The sequence below is a fragment of the Giraffa tippelskirchi genome, chromosome 11 (assembly GCF_054371585.1).
Source record: "Giraffa tippelskirchi isolate mGirTip1 chromosome 11, T2T-mGirTip1v1.2.pri, whole genome shotgun sequence".
Classification (NCBI taxonomy): Eukaryota; Metazoa; Chordata; class Mammalia; order Artiodactyla; family Giraffidae; genus Giraffa; species Giraffa tippelskirchi.
In genome coordinates this window covers 133,752,236-133,770,336 of record NC_137285.1, presented here as the reverse complement: position 1 = coordinate 133,770,336, position 18,101 = coordinate 133,752,236, and the positions used below count along the sequence as shown (strand labels likewise).

Genomic DNA, 18,101 nt, shown 5'->3' with positions numbered 1-18,101 from the left:
CAAATACAACTGCCTTGAGGAGATGGGGCTAAATTGACCTAACAGATGTTCATGCTTCTCCAATAATAATAATGATACACTGTGTTTATTTGGACCATGATTAAACTGTTCCTGCTGACTTCAAGGTCCCAGTGCAAAATCCTGGATTCAGATCCTGTGGATTTATCACACCCACTGGAGGACACTGGCTCTCTAAACCTCTGAATGGATTATCCTCTGCCATTAGAGTGGGCTCATCCTTTCCAAAAGATAACATCTTGTTTCTCTGGCCTGAATTTCCCTTGACTTCTTTCAAAACACAATTTGTGAAAACAATGTGTGAGGACACATGACAATGGGAAGTACTCAGTGGGAATACTGCAATAAACATGTCAGGTGTGTAAACTAGCCGAGGCTATTTATTTGGCCCTTAAGAAGAAAGTATTAGGATAGGATAAATTGCAACCATTTTTCAACATCTTAGATTTCTCCAATAATGCATATATGTTGGCAGACCTTAGCAGATCATGCTAATTTATTTGTAAGTCATCAAAGGAAAGAATAAAATATATGACTTCAGGCAAATGAATGGACTGGAAAACCAAATTTGGGCAACAGCTATATTTTCTTATGCCAGAAATAAACATGTCAACATGGTAAGGAGGGTTTTGTCCCACTCCTGGCTGAACTTTTGAGGGCTGAGATGGCTAATATCGAGGGACCTAGCTTTGTGGTCTTTTCTTACAAATTGTTCCACGATTTAAGAAAAGGACAATCTGCAGCGTGACACAGCAAACTAGGTCAGAATAATATTTCTTAATGGCGATTCCTGCAATGTTCTATTAATAACAGCAGCAGTTCAGAATTTTCTGTGCCTTGATGGGTTGTATTTTTAATAAACAGGCACCCATTTTTAAAAATTTAATGTGATATAAAACTGAGTTCCAAGGAATCTCTAATATGTAAGTGATGAAAAATGATGCGGGGGAGAAGAAGCAAACATGTGCCTATCTATATATACACCATACACCAGTGTCCAAAAGATGATCTTTGTGAACATAAAAGTTTATGCTGCCTCTGATTTGTGTGGCTTTTAAAATGCACTCGCAATATTTAGGGATCTTGGAGAATAACATCAGAATAGAAACTCTTTTCCCTAAATTTTCGTGTACTCTCTGGCTTTCTCTCTTACTTGCTCCACATGGATTCTCCCTCTTTTCTAGCCAAATTAGTTTACCCACAGTTCCCTTTGTGGATGGCATCTCTACAACATGCCTCACCTTACAACATTCTTACCTGCCTATTTCTATTGCCACCGTTTCCTGAATCTGGGGACAGCGATCCTTCAGCTCCTCTGGGGTGGGGTGGGGTGGGGTACTCTAATTCAAGGCCCACTCCTCTAAGAAGAATTTTCCTTTCTATCCCAGCTAGAAATAACGATCTCTTCTACTGATAATATTCTAGGACAGGGTTTCTCAACCTCAGCACTTACTATTTTAAGCTAAATAATTTTTTGTCGTGGGGGGAATGCCCTGTGCATTTAAGAATGTTCAGCAGCATCCCTGGCAGCTACCCACTAGATGCCAGTGGCATCCACCTTCCTACTCCCACAGAGCTGACAATCACAGATGTCTCTAGACACTGCCAGCTGTCCTCTCCCCTCACCCCAACTCCCGGTGGGGGGCAAATCACCTCAGTTAACCACTGCCCTACAGTTCTTCCCAAATCAGATCACTGATTCTGGAGAACAATGATCAGGTCCTTAGCAGTACTTTGGTTCATGTTCTAAGTTATTTGATGATTAACAAATAAAAGATGTTTTTAAAAATTATCAGTTGGGAGTTTCTAAAAATTAACACTGGGTTAATTTGAATCAAGTTAGATCCTCAGAAAATTTTAATAGGAGTGTATATTATTGTCTTGTCCCTCTTTAAAAAAGCTGTATGGAACTATAATTTTAATACCACACTATTGAGTTGAAATGAGAAGCCACAAGTTAGAGACTGTCTCTGCAACTTTAGAAACATTACTGTTGAAATTACTAACCATTGCTAATGACCCTTATAGAAAATTCAGTGATGTAAGTTCCTCTTAAATAATAAGCTCCTTTTGTTGCTAGAAAAGTTGGTCTCTTCTGAAAAACTGGGTTTCTTCCTTCTATTGCATAAAGAGAGATATGTAACTAGTTTTATTTTCCCTTTTTGAGTTGGCTGTCAGGAAGCTCAGAGCTAAGATTTATGTTCAATTACAGTAGCTATTCTCATTCTTTCATTTCTAACATCAATCCAATCTTTCCTTCTCACTAGCTCCACTTAACTCTTATCTTTCACCTTTGCTCTAACAGCCTTCTTAAATCCATCTTTTTTATAAAATAAAATTTTAAGCAAGTGGAGTCCTTATCACTTACCATCAAAACCAGCATGCTTTTGGAAGTAAAGGGAAAATAATAACTAAGCTAGGGCAATAGCTTAAACTGAGGCTGCCCTGGGCAAAATCAAAATGTGATGTCACTCTAGAAACACATAATAAATAGATAACAGCAATTACTCCATTCCCAGGTTGGGGATAATTAAAGATAAACATGTGCCCTAAGTAAAAAGTCAACGTTATGTGCTTGTTTCTTATTTATCATGTGTCAATCTGTTGATTAGAGTTTAACATTTATTATCCCTCGGGAAATGTTGTAATTAGCCTCTATATTAGTAGAGGGAAAAAAAATTTAGGCATTCTTAATCTATTTAATTTCTACCAAAGGGAAGAGGGGGATCCTTCAGATCTGGAACAGTGATCACAATAGAAGTTTCATCTGTTTGTGATTTATGGAGACTTGGAATTAAATGCACTATTGACCAGTATCAGATTTCTAATGACTCTATCTTGTTTTTCCTAAGCAACTTCTCATAAACTTTTATAATATCTTGAGCAGCCAGCTAATACTATGTTCAAGCCTGTTTATAGAACTATTAATAAATGCTGTGTGGTAACTCCAGGAAGACAGTCAAACTGCTTTTTCTCTCCGCTGGCTGAAAACAGTTTCCTGCTTATTTTGAAAAAGCATGGGATGACCAACATCTTTGATATATGTTAGATATTCTGCAAAGATCCCAGTGGAACTAAATAAAATTCTAACTTTTATCCTAAAGAGCTCATAGTCAAAAAGGAAACACTGTCAATGCCTTGATTGCAAAGTCTTTCACAAATGAAAGAGTGAGATATCTATGCAGCCCAGGTAGTTTAAAAGAAGATAGGAATTTGTTTCTGTGTGAATGCTCAGAATCATGCTATAATTCAAGTTCTTGAGGGCTGATCTGTTTTTTGAAGTCAGCTAATATTCTCCGATTAGACAAATGAAAATTTAATTACTACCATTTAGATTTCTGACCACATGCCAGGCACCATGTAGGCACTTTACATATGTTGTGTTAATCTGTTCTCAAAACAACTCTGTGAAGCAAAGGTATTATTAGCCCCATTTTACAGTTACAAAAATTAAGTGTCAGAGAGAATACAAAAGTCACCCAAAGTCTACAGAAAATAAGTAGCAGAGGAGGATGTAAGCCCCAGCCATCTTATCCGTAAGCCAGATTCTTTATACTAGTCTGTGCTTCCAGAGTAAGAAGCTATTGGTGTGAAAGCATAAGGCCCACCTCTGAGCCTAGGAAAATGACCAGAGAAGAGTAACAATAACAGTAACAGCAACATCCACATAGCACACACTCTCTGCCAAGTATTGTTTACATGTATCTCATTTAATTCTCACAACAAACACAAGAGAAAGGCCCACTTTACAAATGAAGAAAAACATGAGAGCAAATGGTGGACTCCAGTGCTTTCCAGAGTATTCCTTTCCACTGTTAGTTCTCATGTTACAGATCACCCTGATGGTTCTGTGCATTGCCTAGCACTTTATGGTTTTCAGATCACTCTGTATACTTTATTTCATTGTTTTCACCATCCTCCTTTTCCAGATAAGGGTACTGAAAACTCAAGAGCCTAAGTTATTTCTCCAAGGCCATGGTCATTGGCAGAGATAGGACTTGAGTCCAGGTTTTCTTGTAGCTAGCCTGGGATTCTTTATTCTGGACCTGGCTGCATACCTGAAATGTGACTATAAGGAAGAAGGCAATCCTAAACTTTTCAAGCTGACTTTAGCCTTGAGCCTTCTGTACTGAAAGGAAAGCAGCTGATTTTGAAGCAAAGTTACATGTTTCCGGTTTCAGGGCCCAGGTGTAGGGCACAATGATTTCAGTTTACTTGAAGGTGGCAACATCCTTGCTTGTGATCAGACTCTTGAGCAAAGGGCTTCCCTTCCTGGCCTTCTCCCTGATCCAACAAGAACAAAGATTGCTACCTTTTCTTAACTCGCACCAATACCAGCTCTAAGTCTAAAACTCATTAGTTCTTCATAGTTAGAAGCAAAAGGCAAAGCAAAAGAAAACCAGACTGTATGTTAATATAGATAACAGCCACCATTTATGGAGCGCTTCCTATGGGCTAAAAAATTTACACGCCTTATCTCATCTAGTTCTCACAACTTGAATAGGTGCTGTTACTTTTACCTTTGAAAAGGAGAAAGTCAAGTTTTTCAGAGTTTCAGTACCTTTCAGTCCCTCAGCTAGTGGTGACAATTTTAACGCCGCTCCACCTAAACAGCTACCCAACTGATTCCGTAAAGTCCAGCCTCCTGGTAGGCAGAGACTTATCTAGACCAAGCATTCCAAATCCTTCAGAATCTCCCTGCGTCTTGGCAGTAGGGTGGGATACTTACTAAACACGTTAAACTATGGCAGTGTGGGTAAAGGGCAGAATGAAGTGAGGGCGATTTGGTGCTGCCATCCCCAGGCCTCCTCATTCCTTATAGCAGTCACCACGATATGAAAGCACGTGACTTGTAGCTTGTCTGACATTCCTACTGGAATGTAAGATCCATGGGGGCAAGGCAGACCTTGTCCCCACATTGCTTTAGTCTCAGTCCCTGCTACAATGCCTGTCACATGAGATGTGCCAATGAATAGTTGCTGCATGGTAAATAAATGAATGGAAATGAAAGGATAAGGATGCCCCTGCTGGAGATAAAGGGGGAGACTATTCCCTTTTTCTGGTTGACTCAATGATTTTAAAAAAAAGCTTCAGAGCAATCATTCTAAAAACAAAGCAACAACAAAATGCCCTGCTTTGCCAAGATTTACGGAAAGGCTTGGTTATGTGTTTTTCAAGCCACTGCTCCTTAAACATTTTATCGATTTTTGTCTTGGGTATACCTCTGCTAGGAATTCTGGCAATTCCCTTCCCTTGCTCCCCCACACCTCCTCTCCCAGTCGACCTCTGGTGAACACACATCCTTCTCCTGCTGACCAGCTGCATATCCGGGTTCGCAGACGAAGGCCCAGGTGGCTCTACACTAATGGCTCATCCGTTATCTGTATGAAGAGCCAGTGTCTTTCTGAGCAGATTTTTTTTTTTGAAGCTAAACATTCTATAGAAAGCAATGCCTTTTGTTCTTTATCTCTTCTTTCCTTATTCCTGTGCTTCTGATCAAATATATCCTTAAAAAAAAAACCTGTTTACTTAATATTCCAAATGCAAACTGTTCAGATTTGTCCTTTCTGTCACACATTTTGAGCACCACAGTGCTAACAGGCTGCTCTAAAGAATATTCCCTTCGTGCCCTGCCATGGCCCCCATATTCCTTGCTTAACATTTGGATGTTTTTACAACATATTCAGTTTGAAAGATAATACTGATACCTTGTTTTATATGAACATTTATACACCAGGACTCTGGCGAGGGACTGACTTCATTGGGATATTTTATGGCTTAATTCATCTGAATGATTTATATCTCGTTTTGTCTAAGTATTTATGCTAATAAATTTAACAGATTCCCCCTTACAGCCTGGTCCTTCGTTTTCTTCAGGGGGTCAAAGTGAGAGGAAAATAAAACCGTGTGTTACTAAAGAAAGAAGGAAGAAATTGGCACAACTGATTTAGAACACAAATAAAATTACAACACAAATAATATCTCTGATTACAGTTAAGGTGGGGCAAGAAAAAAAAAAATTCCTAGATCCAGATAGATTTCCGTAATTAAGCTATTTCTCAAAGGCAGAATCACAAAAGTGACAGAATATTTAGCAAGCAAATTTACTGAGGAAAGTTTTGTTCCTGTATAATTAAATCCAACACTGAGGAAACACTGACAACTGTTAAATCGAATGCAGTCTGGAGAGGGAAAGGGGATAAGATAAAATCCAATCTATAAAATATATTCCATTATCTTTTATAGGTTAAAAGAAATACTCCGAAAAAATCTTCTAAGATGAGAAGATTTTAAGATTGTGTGAGGATTTTTTTTACAGGTGCAGAGTAAGTTCGGGTTTTTTTTCTTTTCCCCATTTTTTTTTTTTCTCCTGTTGTTTGCAAAGTTGAATCTGGGGTCAGGAGTTCTAATTGTAACCTCAGACTGGAATTCCAGATGGTGCGCTCAGGACTAGAAGCAACTCTCAGCTCATCAATTTCATAGGCCTGCGTATCTGCTCTGGCCACGGCCCGGCCTCCATCCCCACTGTGGCATTAATGCAGAACAAATTGAGACATATCCTCTATATAATTAGTTCCAGAATTTAAAAAGATTTACGGTATAATAATAGAGGCAGCGCTGCGGAATCCTTTCATTGGGGACTCTCTCGCGGTGGCATCAGAACTGACGGGTAACCCTGACCGCTTTAGACACTGCGAGCCGAGGGTGGGGGAAAGGGGAATTTTGCTCTGCGCACCTGGTAGTGCGCACGGGTCCTGGGACCCCAAACCAACTGAGTCTGAACCGTAGATGGTGCATTGGCCAAAAAGTCGTGTTAATTTTCAAATGAATAGAGGAAGCCGTTGGGGGGGAGGGGGTAAGACAATAACAAAAGCCCTTCTCTTACTTTTTTTTCTTTTTTTCAATTTAGATAAACGAAGCTGGGATTTCCACCGCCTGCGCGGTGATGGAAACCAGCCTAAGCGCCTGCCGCGGCCCGGGGTAGGCAGACTGCTAAGAGCTGGAGTCGGCGGGGAGGAGAGGAGCAGCGGTCAGACGCGTGGAGCTCTGGCACTGGCCTCTGCGCGAGGCGCTAAATCGAGCGCTGGTTCCTCCCGGGCAGCCCACCACTCCTTTTTGCTGTCTGCGGCCCCGGGCGCGGGCAGGCGGCCCCAGCCCTTGACAGATCGCAGCGCCTCAGTGTGTTTATTCAGTTGTCGGCGGCCGCGGGGGTGACGCCCGGAGCGCGGCTCCGGAGTACGGTCTGGTCCCTGGGGCCGCGGCTACAGGGCCGGGCTGGGCGCTTGGTCAGATCCAGTTGACGGCGCCGGGGTCAGAGTGGGAGTGGGGGTGGGAGTGGGGGTGGGGGTGGGGGTGGGGGTGGGGGTGGGGGTGGGGGTGGGGGTGGGGGTGGGGGTGGGGGTGGGGGTGGGGGTGGGAGTGGGGGTGGGGGGGTTAGAGGACCTCCCTCCCCCTCCCACTCAGCCTCGATTTTAAAATCTTGCAATTATTAAGCCCCTTCCAGGCCAGGATGAACTTTACCAATGACACCAAAGCCACGTAGGTTTCCAGCATCTCCCTTCCTCCTTCTTTCCTTTAGTCCCCATTCCGTTAGCTCTAAAGAGGCAGAGGGTGGTGAGTTAAGCCCTGAGAGGAACTTGGGTTCCTCGGTTTTGCCACTAATTTGTTCAATGTCCTTGGACAATAATAACAAGAAACTGTAACGTTCATCGAGGACACAGGCCAACACTATCTTCTGTCTACTCCTGAAGACCCCTTGAGGGTGGGTACTAATAACTCATTACTCCAGGTGACCACGAAGGAAACTGAGGCTCCCAGCAGCTATGGACCGCGTCTATGGTCCTCTAGCTGCTGGTTACCTGGTGGGGAGCTGCGATCCCTTTCTCTGGCCACCATTCCCTTGCTCTTAACCACTGCACCCCACAGCTGCCTCTCCTTTCTCTGCCTGGGCCTCAGTTTCCTTTTCTGTAGAAAGAGGAGTTGAATTTCTAGCTCTGCCGATCGGTGGTTCAGACCACATCCTCTGCCAGAGGTCTCCTCGCTATCTGGGGAGTGGAAAGGTGAGTGAGAGAAAGGAGTGGCCAGGTCTCTGCACCCCTCAGATCCCTGGGACCTTGGGCGGGTCTCGAGCTGCCGGAGATGCAGCCGATCGCCCTACCTGCTGGGGCGGGCAGAGGTTGGACCTTCTTTCCGACCAGACTGCCCAGCTCAGGGCGCGGAGGCTAGCCGAGCGGGCGCGTCCGCCTGGGGAGCCGCAGAGAGAGAGCCCGCTGAGACCGTCGTCTAGCGGAGGGAGAAGTGGAGAACGTAGGGCACCGGGTGAGCGCAGTAGTTTGTGAGTTTCCCAGGGTTGGCTCCGGGGCGCCTGGGTTCAGGGCACGGACACGGGCGAGGCCGAGGGGCCTTGGAAGACCTCATCTCTGGGGAGGCTGCGGCTTCGGATGCACAGCACTTATTTCTCTACGCTGCGAGTTGCAGCGGACTCCACCCACCGCTTCGGACAACAAGATCGCGGCGAGGGGGTACCCCGGATTTGAAATGGGGATCGCATCACTGCTTTTCCCTCCCTCAAGAATTTTCAGGCAACAAGTAGAGTCCTAAATTTCCTAGCCCCCCTCCCCTTCCTCCCACCCCACCCCACCCCCAGGCAAAAACTTTTTTTTTTTTTAAGTCAGAGAGTTAAGCACCCTTGCTCTCTCTAGGTTTCAAAACCACAAAAGGTCACAATCAAGCCACCCTCCTCCAAATACCCCCAACGAACTGCAAAGAAGGATAAAAAAAAGAAATAATCTCAAGCTTTCCCGTTTAGAAGTGGAAATCCCTGGCTTTTCATAAATGGCTCGCCTTCCCACACAGCGCTTGAGCGAGTCCTCCTGAAGAAAAAACGACTTCAAAGTATAAATAAGAGTGAAGGGTGTGAAACAGGGGTTCAGGGCATCCTAGGGGGCAACTTGGCCTGAGAAGCCTTATCGCGAGAGGCCTTTCTCCATCAAAAAGACATAAAGCCCGTGTCCTCTGCCCAGCGCTGGCGCCCCGCGCAGGTTTACAGATGCGGCGTGCGGAAGAGGAGTGGGCGGCCCACAACGAATGTGGGCGAGAAGGAGCTGGCCTCGAGAGCCTTTTCACTTCTTTAAAAAGAGAAAGAAAAAGCTTCTGAGCGCACACTTCGAAAAGTCAGGCACCAAAGTCGCGCAGAGAGGTGTCCATCACTGCGAACGTGGTCCGGCCATCAAATGGGTAGCGCCGGTTCCCGACCTTTGCCCTCAACGTTTCCTGCGCCTCCAGGACAAGCGGCCTTCAGAGGAGGGACCTGCATTTAGCGTGTAGGTGCCACACACGCTGCGGGTCCGCACCCAGAACTCCTGGCTTTTACTTAGTGCAAATTAATTGAAACCAAAGCTCCTTGTAAGTAATTCAAGGCTTTAAAAACGCCCAGCTTCTTTATAAAACTACAGCCACCTTGATTGTTGCTTCACATGGGCCTGGCCGGGCCCCATCCGCTGCCAGCCTTCTGTCAGAGACCAGGCGGCACCCGGCCGCTTCCCGCCCGGCGCTCCTGGCAGTCCCAGGCTGCGCCGTCGCCGCTCCTGGGCGTTTCCACGCGCCCCTGAAGCGCACTCCAACCCAGGTTCCAGGCGCTTCTAGCCTAGGGTCTCTTTTCCGATAGAAGCCTACTATTTTAGAAAAACCAACAAAACTAAACAAAGCCTCAAATACCTGTCCTGGGGCGCGGGGCTCCCACAGAATGACCAGGTAGAGCCAGGAATCTGATTTGGCTGCGCCAGGCGCTGGGAGCTCCCAACGGTTAGAACCCTGCCTTGGGCCGCTTGAGGCTCTCCTCCGTCCGCCTAACCTGGCTTGTGCCTCCTGGGCAGTCACCGCGCATCCAGAGTGGTACTCCCGACTGGAATGAGCGGAGGCAGAGCTCAGCAGGAGCCGCTCCGGGAGCCAATCTCACCTCAAAGGACTTCGTATCCAAACCTTCCTCAGCCCCTACCCTCCACACTCGGCGCCAGCATTCTCCGACCGGAATCTGGGCATTTCCCTAAGGGTTTTCTTTCCTCCCAAACTAGCCGCCATTCTGTTTTCCCCGCTTCACCGTCGAAGAATTAGATACTCCTCACTAGAAAGGGAGATGAAGTGTCGCTGGCACCGATTTCAGGTAAGCGGAAACCGCCCTTCTCTGGGCGCAAACCTCACCATGTCACCAGTCAATGGAATTACGCTCCGTTTATTACAATTGATGCAACCTCCAGGTCACCCACCTACGCCTGAGTCTGGCCTTTGAAATCCACAAAAAGCCATCCTACTCCCCAGGGACTCTGAGATTATGACCACCAGTCCAGTGTGACATCTCTAGAAGCAAGAGCATGACTCGCGGGCGCAAAGCAAGGAATCCGCCTTTTTGAAGTCCAGGAAAGTTCTCTGCAGCTATTCCGAAGTTCCCGCCCTCGTGGAGCCCCCTGCCCCTCCCTCCATCCGCCCTCCCCGATTAACAACCCCATCCCCACCCTCACCACACAGGGATGCAGGGGGGACATTCCCTGCTCACCTGGAGCGGTTCGCCAATGCCCCGAGGCGCCCACACTCGCGAAGGCCGATAAGGGGAGGTGGGGGGGAGGCCTGTGTCCCACAGGCCAGCGGAGAGCGCGTGGCGGGTAGGAGAGGAGGGTGTCTCTGAGAGGGACGCTCCCTCTGGCCCGCCCCCCACCCCCCACCCCCACTGCCAGGACGCCCCCAAGGAGTCGCACGCCCTGCCTGGATCCGCTAGGGCAGCGGTGTGAATGGAGCCGCCGAGACTCCTGACTCCTCCTCCTCCCCCGCTGCCGGCCCCTCTTATTTGAGCTTTGAGAAGCTGGGGGCAGCCAGGCAGCTGGGGTAAGGAGTTCAAGGCAGCGCCCACACCCGGGGGCTCTCGCAACTCGACCGCCTATCCGCTCCCCCCTTCCCGCCCTCCCTCCCACCCACTCATTCACTCACCCACCCACCCAGAGCCCAGACGGCAGCCCAGGAGCCGGGGCCCCGCCGCCTCCTCGCCGAGATCCTGGACTTCCTCCTGCGGCAAGAGCCGGCGTCCACGTGTGCCCCGGAGCCGGCGTCTTCGCACACGCTCCGGGCCGCGCCTGGGTGCCTTCAGCAGCCCCAGCTGCCGGGGTTCCGGGCTCCGGAAGGCATCTGGGCCAAGTTAGGCGCGGCGGAGTCGAGCGCCGAGCGTCTGCAAAGCCGGAGGGGCCGCGGAGCGCCCGGGGTTGAGCCACAGCAGATGGGCTCCGACGTGCGGGACCTGAACGCGCTGCTGCCGGCCGTACCCTCGCTGGGCGGCGGCGGCGGTTGCGCCCTGCCCGTGAGCGGCGCGGCGCAGTGGGCGCCGGTGCTGGACTTTGCGCCCCCGGGCGCCTCTGCTTACGGGTCCTTGGGCGGCCCTGCGCCGCCGCCGGCTCCGCCGCCACCCCCACCGCCGCCGCCGCCTCACTCCTTCATCAAACAGGAGCCGAGCTGGGGAGGCGCGGAGCCGCACGAGGAGCAGTGCTTGAGCGCCTTCACCGTCCACTTCTCGGGCCAGTTTACCGGCACGGCTGGAGCCTGTCGCTACGGACCCTTCGGTCCTCCTCCGCCCAGCCAGGCGTCGTCCGGCCAGGCCAGGATGTTCCCCAACGCGCCCTACCTGCCCAGCTGCCTCGAGAGCCAGCCCGCTATTCGCAACCAGGGTAAGCGGGCTGGGGAGCGCCCCCTACACGCGGGGCGGTGGCGGCTGGGTTGTGACCGCGCGCGGGCACTCCCCTGTCCTTCCCCTTCCCTGACCACAGCTCTTACCCGGCCGTCTCCCGAAGGACTGTGAGGGTAGAGGAAGCCGCAGCTGGGGGAGACAGGAGGCCCAGGGAGAGGAGGAAGTCCACGGCGCGTGGGTTCCTGACATCCTCCAGGGCGGGGAGCCGGGGGAACCGGACCCTTCGCTTGAGCCGGGAGGTCATCTAGGGGCCCTTGGACCCCAGGAAATTCTCAGACTATTCCCCGTGGGGATGGGAAGCGGGAACCGGTGCAATGCCTGGCTCTGCCTCGTAAGAGGTTTTGTCGCTTAATGCACCACCAAACTGTCGGCAAGCATTGGCCGTTTTAAGACCCTGGATTCGGAGTGGGACCAGCGCGTGGTGAGCAGCCCTTGCTGCGTCTGCCCGCCAAAAATGCCAGGAGCCCCTCTGGCCCTAATGGAGGTACCATAAGTACCTTGGAGCCCTAGGATGAGTAAGTGAATGAGCTGGAGACAAAATAGTGGCTTTCCTGGATCCATGTCCCTGTTTGCGTTTGGCTCCAGTGTATAGTAGTGTGGAAGTGGATAGCTCCTGGGTGCCAGCTCAGGTGCGGCCACGCGGGCTCCAGGGCTGGAGGAGAACCCCGTTTATCTGATTCCGAACTCTGCGCGACGGGGACCTACCACAGGCGGTGAAATGAGGCCAGAGCTCCGGCTTCCTTCCAGCCCGCCTCAGGCGCCTCCTCGTCGTTGAACCCGGGTCGTAGCTGGAGAAAGATTTTTGCAAGACTAAAGTTAAAACAAAGAGCGGTTTATTTTCCGTTTTCAGTCGTCGTACAGCAAGGGACACAGCCGTGATTTTCTCATCTTGAGCCGTCGCTCGCTTTTTCTCAGGGACCAAAGCAGAATCAATCACGCCGAACTTCTGCATTTTGTTTATTAGACTTCTGTGCTGTTTTGAACCTAAACCAATTCTGGTTGATTCGATGTTTTAGGAAATGCTTTAAAAACGCAAGGGCGGATGCTTTTCCTAGAGCAAAAATTAGCTCGGGCCTAGGACTAGTCTGTTTCTGAAATGCGTGGGTTGGGAACAGAGGAGTGCGTACTGTTTGCAGGAGGTTCTGGGGCGCCCAAGGAGCGCGGAAGAACGGCTGTGTTCTTCCCGCCTTCGCGCGCAAATTCTAAACGCGTATCTTCATACGCGCGATCCCAGTGACATCCAGCCGAGAGCACCTGGCCGCGCAGAAGCCCTGGCGAAACCGAAACCACCCTCCTCTCTTCGTTCGGGTAATCTGGGATCCATGTTCTGTAGAAAACCTTAAAACCACCCATGAGGTCCCTCCACTCTAAGTCTTTCGTAAAGGAAAACTAGTATTTGGAACTGAAGGCGTATTGGAACAGCTCAGTGACGATTGCAGCCTCTTGTTCTCTGATCGTACCACCTCCAATTAGCACGTTGGTGTTACCTTTGGTAAATCTCCAGATCTCAGTTTCTCTATCTTGTAAAAGAGCCAAGACGCCCAAACTTGATGTCTGACTCTGGGTTGAAGTTCTATGCCACAGAAGTACGACCCCGCCCCACCCCCCAACCCGGGTTCTGAACACAGAAGGCAGCAGCCACCTAAACTTGGACCTAAAAGGGCAAGAATGGCAGGCAGGTGTATGAGGTGAGTGAGTCTCTGTTTGGTAGTGTGCTATTTGAAGACTCCTTAGAAACCATTTGATCTAAGTACCCCGTGTGCAAAATACCATTATCATTTTGAGTCCATCTAGCCTCTGTAGGGTTTTTGGAACCAGGACTCTGTGGCTTTGGTTGGATCCTTGTGTTCAAACTTCTACAGGGTCATCTGATGCCCAGAATTTCATCAACTCAAGTCTCAGGGTTGAGACTGTGGGCTTCCTAGCCAGCCGGCACTACACATAAGGGGAAAAACCTCAATTCCTCTCTAGAGTATAGGCCTGAGATGTCAAAGAGAAAAGGGGCTTGGGAGCTGGGGACCACAACTAATAGGTAAAGGAGCCTCTCCCCTCCTCCCAACATCCTGGGAAATTACTCAGTAGAGAGGCCACACACCCAGGCCACAGCCTGTAAGCTGGTTCCTGTCTTTAGGCTTAGGTTTTCTCTTGTGATAAAAACATAAGGGATCACGCTTGCCCAGTCTCTGTGAGGCACTTAGCAGCTGGGAGCTGGGGTGGGATGTCAGAAGCCACTGGTGGCTCAGCCCTGGTGTTGGCAATCTCAGATTGCTAACCTGAGATTTCATATTTATTCTCTTGATTTCTGGGCTTCCTGCAGCTCCCCCAGGAATGTAGAGTCTTGGTGGGAGGCTTGAGTTGGGGAAAGCAAGGGCAAGAGTTCTTTCCCCACAGCCCATCAGCTGGTCAAGGCCAGTTCCAGGGGAGAGGAGTCAAGATTCTGGATCCCAGTCTCTAGGCAGGGCAACCTTCAGTGGCTCAGGGGAGGAGACAATCGCTGGCACTCTTGCATCTCCCCTGACTCCAAGGTATCATACCTCTGTTGGTTTTTTTTTTTTTTTCGAGTTTCTTAAATATTATACCCGGTATTCTAATCTTGCTTCTAAATACTCATTCAGGAAACATTTAGTGAGCACTTATTCTATGCCAGGCACTGGAGACTGAATGTTAAGACAGAATGTCTCAGCCTTTGCAATAAGCTCACAGCCTGATACTGGAGGAAATCTAGACTCTTAAGAGATAAGGTGTCCAGGAGATCTCTCTGGCAGAACTTGGACTCAAACCCAGACCGTTCTAGGCTATTTCAACCTCCGTTTCTAGGGAGGTTGGCCCCCCTGTTGAGATGGATTTCCTCTTCCCTCCTGGACGGCACCGAACCCACTGTAGTCTGTGTGTGACCGTTGGGGAATTTGTCAGGAGGATGAGGAATTGCATTCCCAAACTTAAGTGCGAAGTTTGGGAAGGGAAGAGGAAGACTGCTTGAGAGTCTTGAGCGATTTCCCCAGCCCTTCTGGCGCGCAGAACCCTTTCCCTGGAGGATACCTGGTTATCACCGGGCCACCTAGTGTCACACGGGGACACCAGCACAGCCCTAGGGCCAAGGGCGCCCCCCTCCGGTCGCTTTGGAGAGGGTATTTCGTTGCGAGATAGCTTTCCCCGTACGCTGCCGCTGCCGCGGCTGCGGACTCATCGTTTTCAGCCCTTGGGACCACCTTCCTGATTGAGCCTGTTGTCCCCTCCACCCGTCAGCTCCCGCGGGGGCCTGGCCCGGTCAAGCTGTTCCCGGACTCCTCTGCTGCGGCAGGCGGGGGAGAGAAGCGCAAAGCGTGTGTCGCTGCTCCACGCGGTCAAGGTTGCACTGCTTTGCCGGGCCGAGAGGAACCGTGGGAAAGGCGCTACCTTGGCCGCTCGAGCCTCTCCCTCTAAGGCTGTAACAATACAAGGAATCTTTGAACACGCTGTCCCTTTTGGCCGGCAGCTGTCCCTCCTCCGGCCCCCGGCCCCCGCCTCCCGCCTCCGCGCTCTCCCCGCTTGGCTCAGTGCAAGGCCCCAGGACCTCGGGCTCTAATCAGTCCCGCATCCGATAAGCTTCTAATTTAAAGGGCCCTCTCCGCTCCTCTGTGAGGGCGCTTTCACCGATGTGCACCCCCTCTCCGGGGAGGGGGGGCCTTGGGAGCCTCGCGGGGCGCGGAGTCGAGGCGATCCACGCAGGAGCGGCCGCCCGCAACCCCTTGGCCCTCGCCGCGCACCAACGGTGGCGGGGGCCGCCTCCGAGGACAGCCCGGTGCTCCGGCCACCGGCTCAGGAATAGAGAAGGGTTCATCTAGAGACAACTTTGTCGCTCCTGTTTCTCCTCTTTATTTAAAAAACAGTTCTTTCAAAATCCGGCCTTCCCCCTGTAAAACTGGGCGCTCTGAGCCAAATTTCTCTTGTCAGCGGATTGGTAGGCCTCAAACACAGCGCGGCCTCCGTTCCCAAAAGGAAGTGCCTGGAAGCGCCAGCGTGTTCACCCACTCCTGACAGCTAGCGGGCCGCGGGTTATCTTTGCCCACTTAGCAGGCCAGAAATAGAGGCCTCTGGGGTCATGCAAATTGCTAAAGCTGGTGGCTTCTTAAGTTGTCAACCTGTGGCGCCAATTGGTGCGAGAGACTTGGGCAATTCGTTTATTAAGACCTGCTCCAACCCTCCCTCCCACTCTTAACATACCACATTCCCCGAAGTGGACTGTAGAAGCTTGTTTTTTTTTTTTTGGAGGGGGGCGTTTAAAAGACGTGGGTGTTACCTTTCACTGTTCAATCTAAGTCTTCAGGGACGTTTGTTGTAGAGCCCTGATTATGCGGGGGCAAGAGTTGGAGCATGGGGGGTGTTTGATTCACCTCACTCCCAAGAATTGGGGGGGGGGTTGGAGGCTCAGCTCAGTACAAGAGGCGGGGCCCAGCGAGGGCGGGGTGGGGGGACTGGGTTCAGCCCAGTGGCCCTGCAGGGAGCTGATGTGAGCTTCTGGACTAATATGATTCCTCACTTGGCCAGGACATCAGTTAGAGACTAGGGAGCCTGCGCACAGGAAGGGACCCCACCATTGGGTTCAGGACTCAGAACTGATCCTCATCTTAGCAGGAGGATGCTTTTTCCGCAGAGGCAGCTACAGTTTTGCAGAAGCCAGTGGGGTAAATGTTTCAAGTACTTTGGTGACAGTAATCACAGAAGGAGACTACGTTTTTTCAACCACCAACACGTGTTTTTTGGGTTTTTTTTCCCCTCTCACCTTCGGAGAGCTGGGGAAGAATGCCGCGACATTGCCCTCGGTTTCTCGGCAGGGAAACTGAGGCATTGGACCCTGTGCGTACCATGTAGGGAAAGGGAGGTACACTGTCAGGCACACTGAAACAAACAGGTTTCCCGGCCTGGGACGAGAGGAAGTCGGCCCCTGCAGTGATGGTCACAGTCCGACCCGCTGGGCGCGAGCTGGGTCCAAGAAAGGACGGAGGAAGGCGCAGGGTCGAGGCCCGCGGCCCAACTTGAAAGGCCCCTTCTATTTTCCCCTCACCAGATTTCCCGAGGGCTTTGGGTGTCAGTGGTGTCGGGTCGCGCAGCCTCAGACAGATAACATTACTCAGTAATTACTCTCCCCCATTTAAAGCCCAGGCCGTTTAACTGGCCCCAAGTAATTAATGAAAGTTGGTGCGCGGGACTCTGATTTACGGCTCCGAGTCAGCGCCGGGTCAGCAGAGCAGATCCATTTTGGTCGCCCGCCGCTGCCCCTGCGCGAGAACCGCGCTGTTTTGTTTTGGGGGGAGAATGACTTTCTCCGCCGAGCGGGTGAAAGTTTTCATACTGGCGAGGTTCGGTGCAGAAGCCGCGGACGCCTTGAAAGACAAGGGCGTAAATAAATTGGGAAACTCTGGGGAGGTCTGGGTTTTACTTGGTAAAGGGCGGGGAGCATATCCCGAGGTCACACTGGGCCCGGCTTCCCTGGGGGCTGATTGGCGCGGGATCCGAATGCGGGGCTGGGCGCTCCTCGCCCGGTTTCTGGTTCACAGGGTCCCTGACTCCCCGCTGACGCTGTTTCTCTCTCGGCCTCGCCCGCAGGATACAGCACGGTAACCTTCGACGGGACGCCCAGCTACGGTCACACGCCCTCGCACCACGCGGCACAGTTCCCCAACCACTCCTTCAAGCACGAGGACCCCATGGGCCAGCAGGGCGCGTTGGGTAAGCCGGGATGGGGCTGGGGGCCTTCTCCCCTTCTTCCATGCCACCCCTGCCTCCCCAGGAATTTCCAACCCACAGCAAATTGGGGAAGGGAGAAGAGGACAGCTAGAAGAATTTTAGAAATAGCCTAATCTCAAAAGAAAAGATTGTTTTCCCCCATCCCAAGTATGTTATCTCCACTCCGCCGAGACTGCGAATGTCCAGAGGGTCTTTTCGGTGTTCTGTGCGGTGACTGCTTAAAAGAAGGTAAAGGGAGAAGCTTAGCTCGCTGTGATCTGGATGCCGTCTCTCGGCACGGCCCCGGCATCCAGGCCCCCGTGCGCCCTACACAGCCTGGAGGCCCAGCCCCCGCCCGCGGCCCCGCACCCCCAGCCCTCAGCGCGCTCTCACCCCGCTCTCCTGGCTCTCTGCAGGGGAGCAGCAGTACTCCGTGCCGCCCCCAGTCTACGGCTGCCACACGCCCACCGACAGCTGCACAGGCAGCCAGGCCCTGCTGCTGAGGACGCCCTACAGCAGGTAGGAAGGCGCGCTCCGCACCAGGTCGGCGTCCCCGCGACCCCGGAGGGGACGCTCGAGCTGGCGGGCCTGGGGTGTCCGCCGCCCGGCGGCCCCGACTGCGAGTCCTGGAGGCCACGGTCGCCTCGAA

At 51.2% G+C, this 18,101-nt stretch overlaps 1 protein-coding gene and 1 long non-coding RNA gene across 29 annotated transcripts in view; one reads left to right on the top strand and one right to left on the bottom strand.

Moving 5' to 3' along the window:
- The window catches only part of LOC145526917 (uncharacterized), a 50,450-nt gene extending 39,753 nt beyond the window's left edge, over positions 1-10,697 (bottom strand). The window contains exon 1 of one of the 2 annotated variants that reach the window (XR_014069298.1): positions 10,571-10,697. This is a non-coding gene — a long non-coding RNA (uncharacterized LOC145526917). Of the gene's footprint in view, positions 1-7,539; positions 7,654-10,570 lie in introns of those variants that run through there. The other variant, XR_014069299.1, reaches the window with a different exon arrangement.
- A 188-nt stretch (positions 10,698-10,885) lies between these two features.
- WT1 (WT1 transcription factor) overlaps positions 10,886-18,101 on the top strand; it is a 47,415-nt gene continuing 40,199 nt past the window's right edge. For 9 of the 27 annotated variants that reach the window (XM_081543750.1, XM_081543746.1, XM_081543744.1 and 6 more), the window contains exons 1-3: positions 10,886-11,726; positions 17,333-17,455; positions 17,869-17,971. In XM_081543750.1, coding sequence (XP_081399876.1) covers positions 11,282-11,726; positions 17,333-17,455; positions 17,869-17,971 — 671 coding nt within the window. In that variant the 5' untranslated portion in view covers positions 10,886-11,281. The other 18 variants (XM_081543755.1, XM_081543754.1, XM_081543756.1 and 15 more) reach the window with 14 other exon arrangements.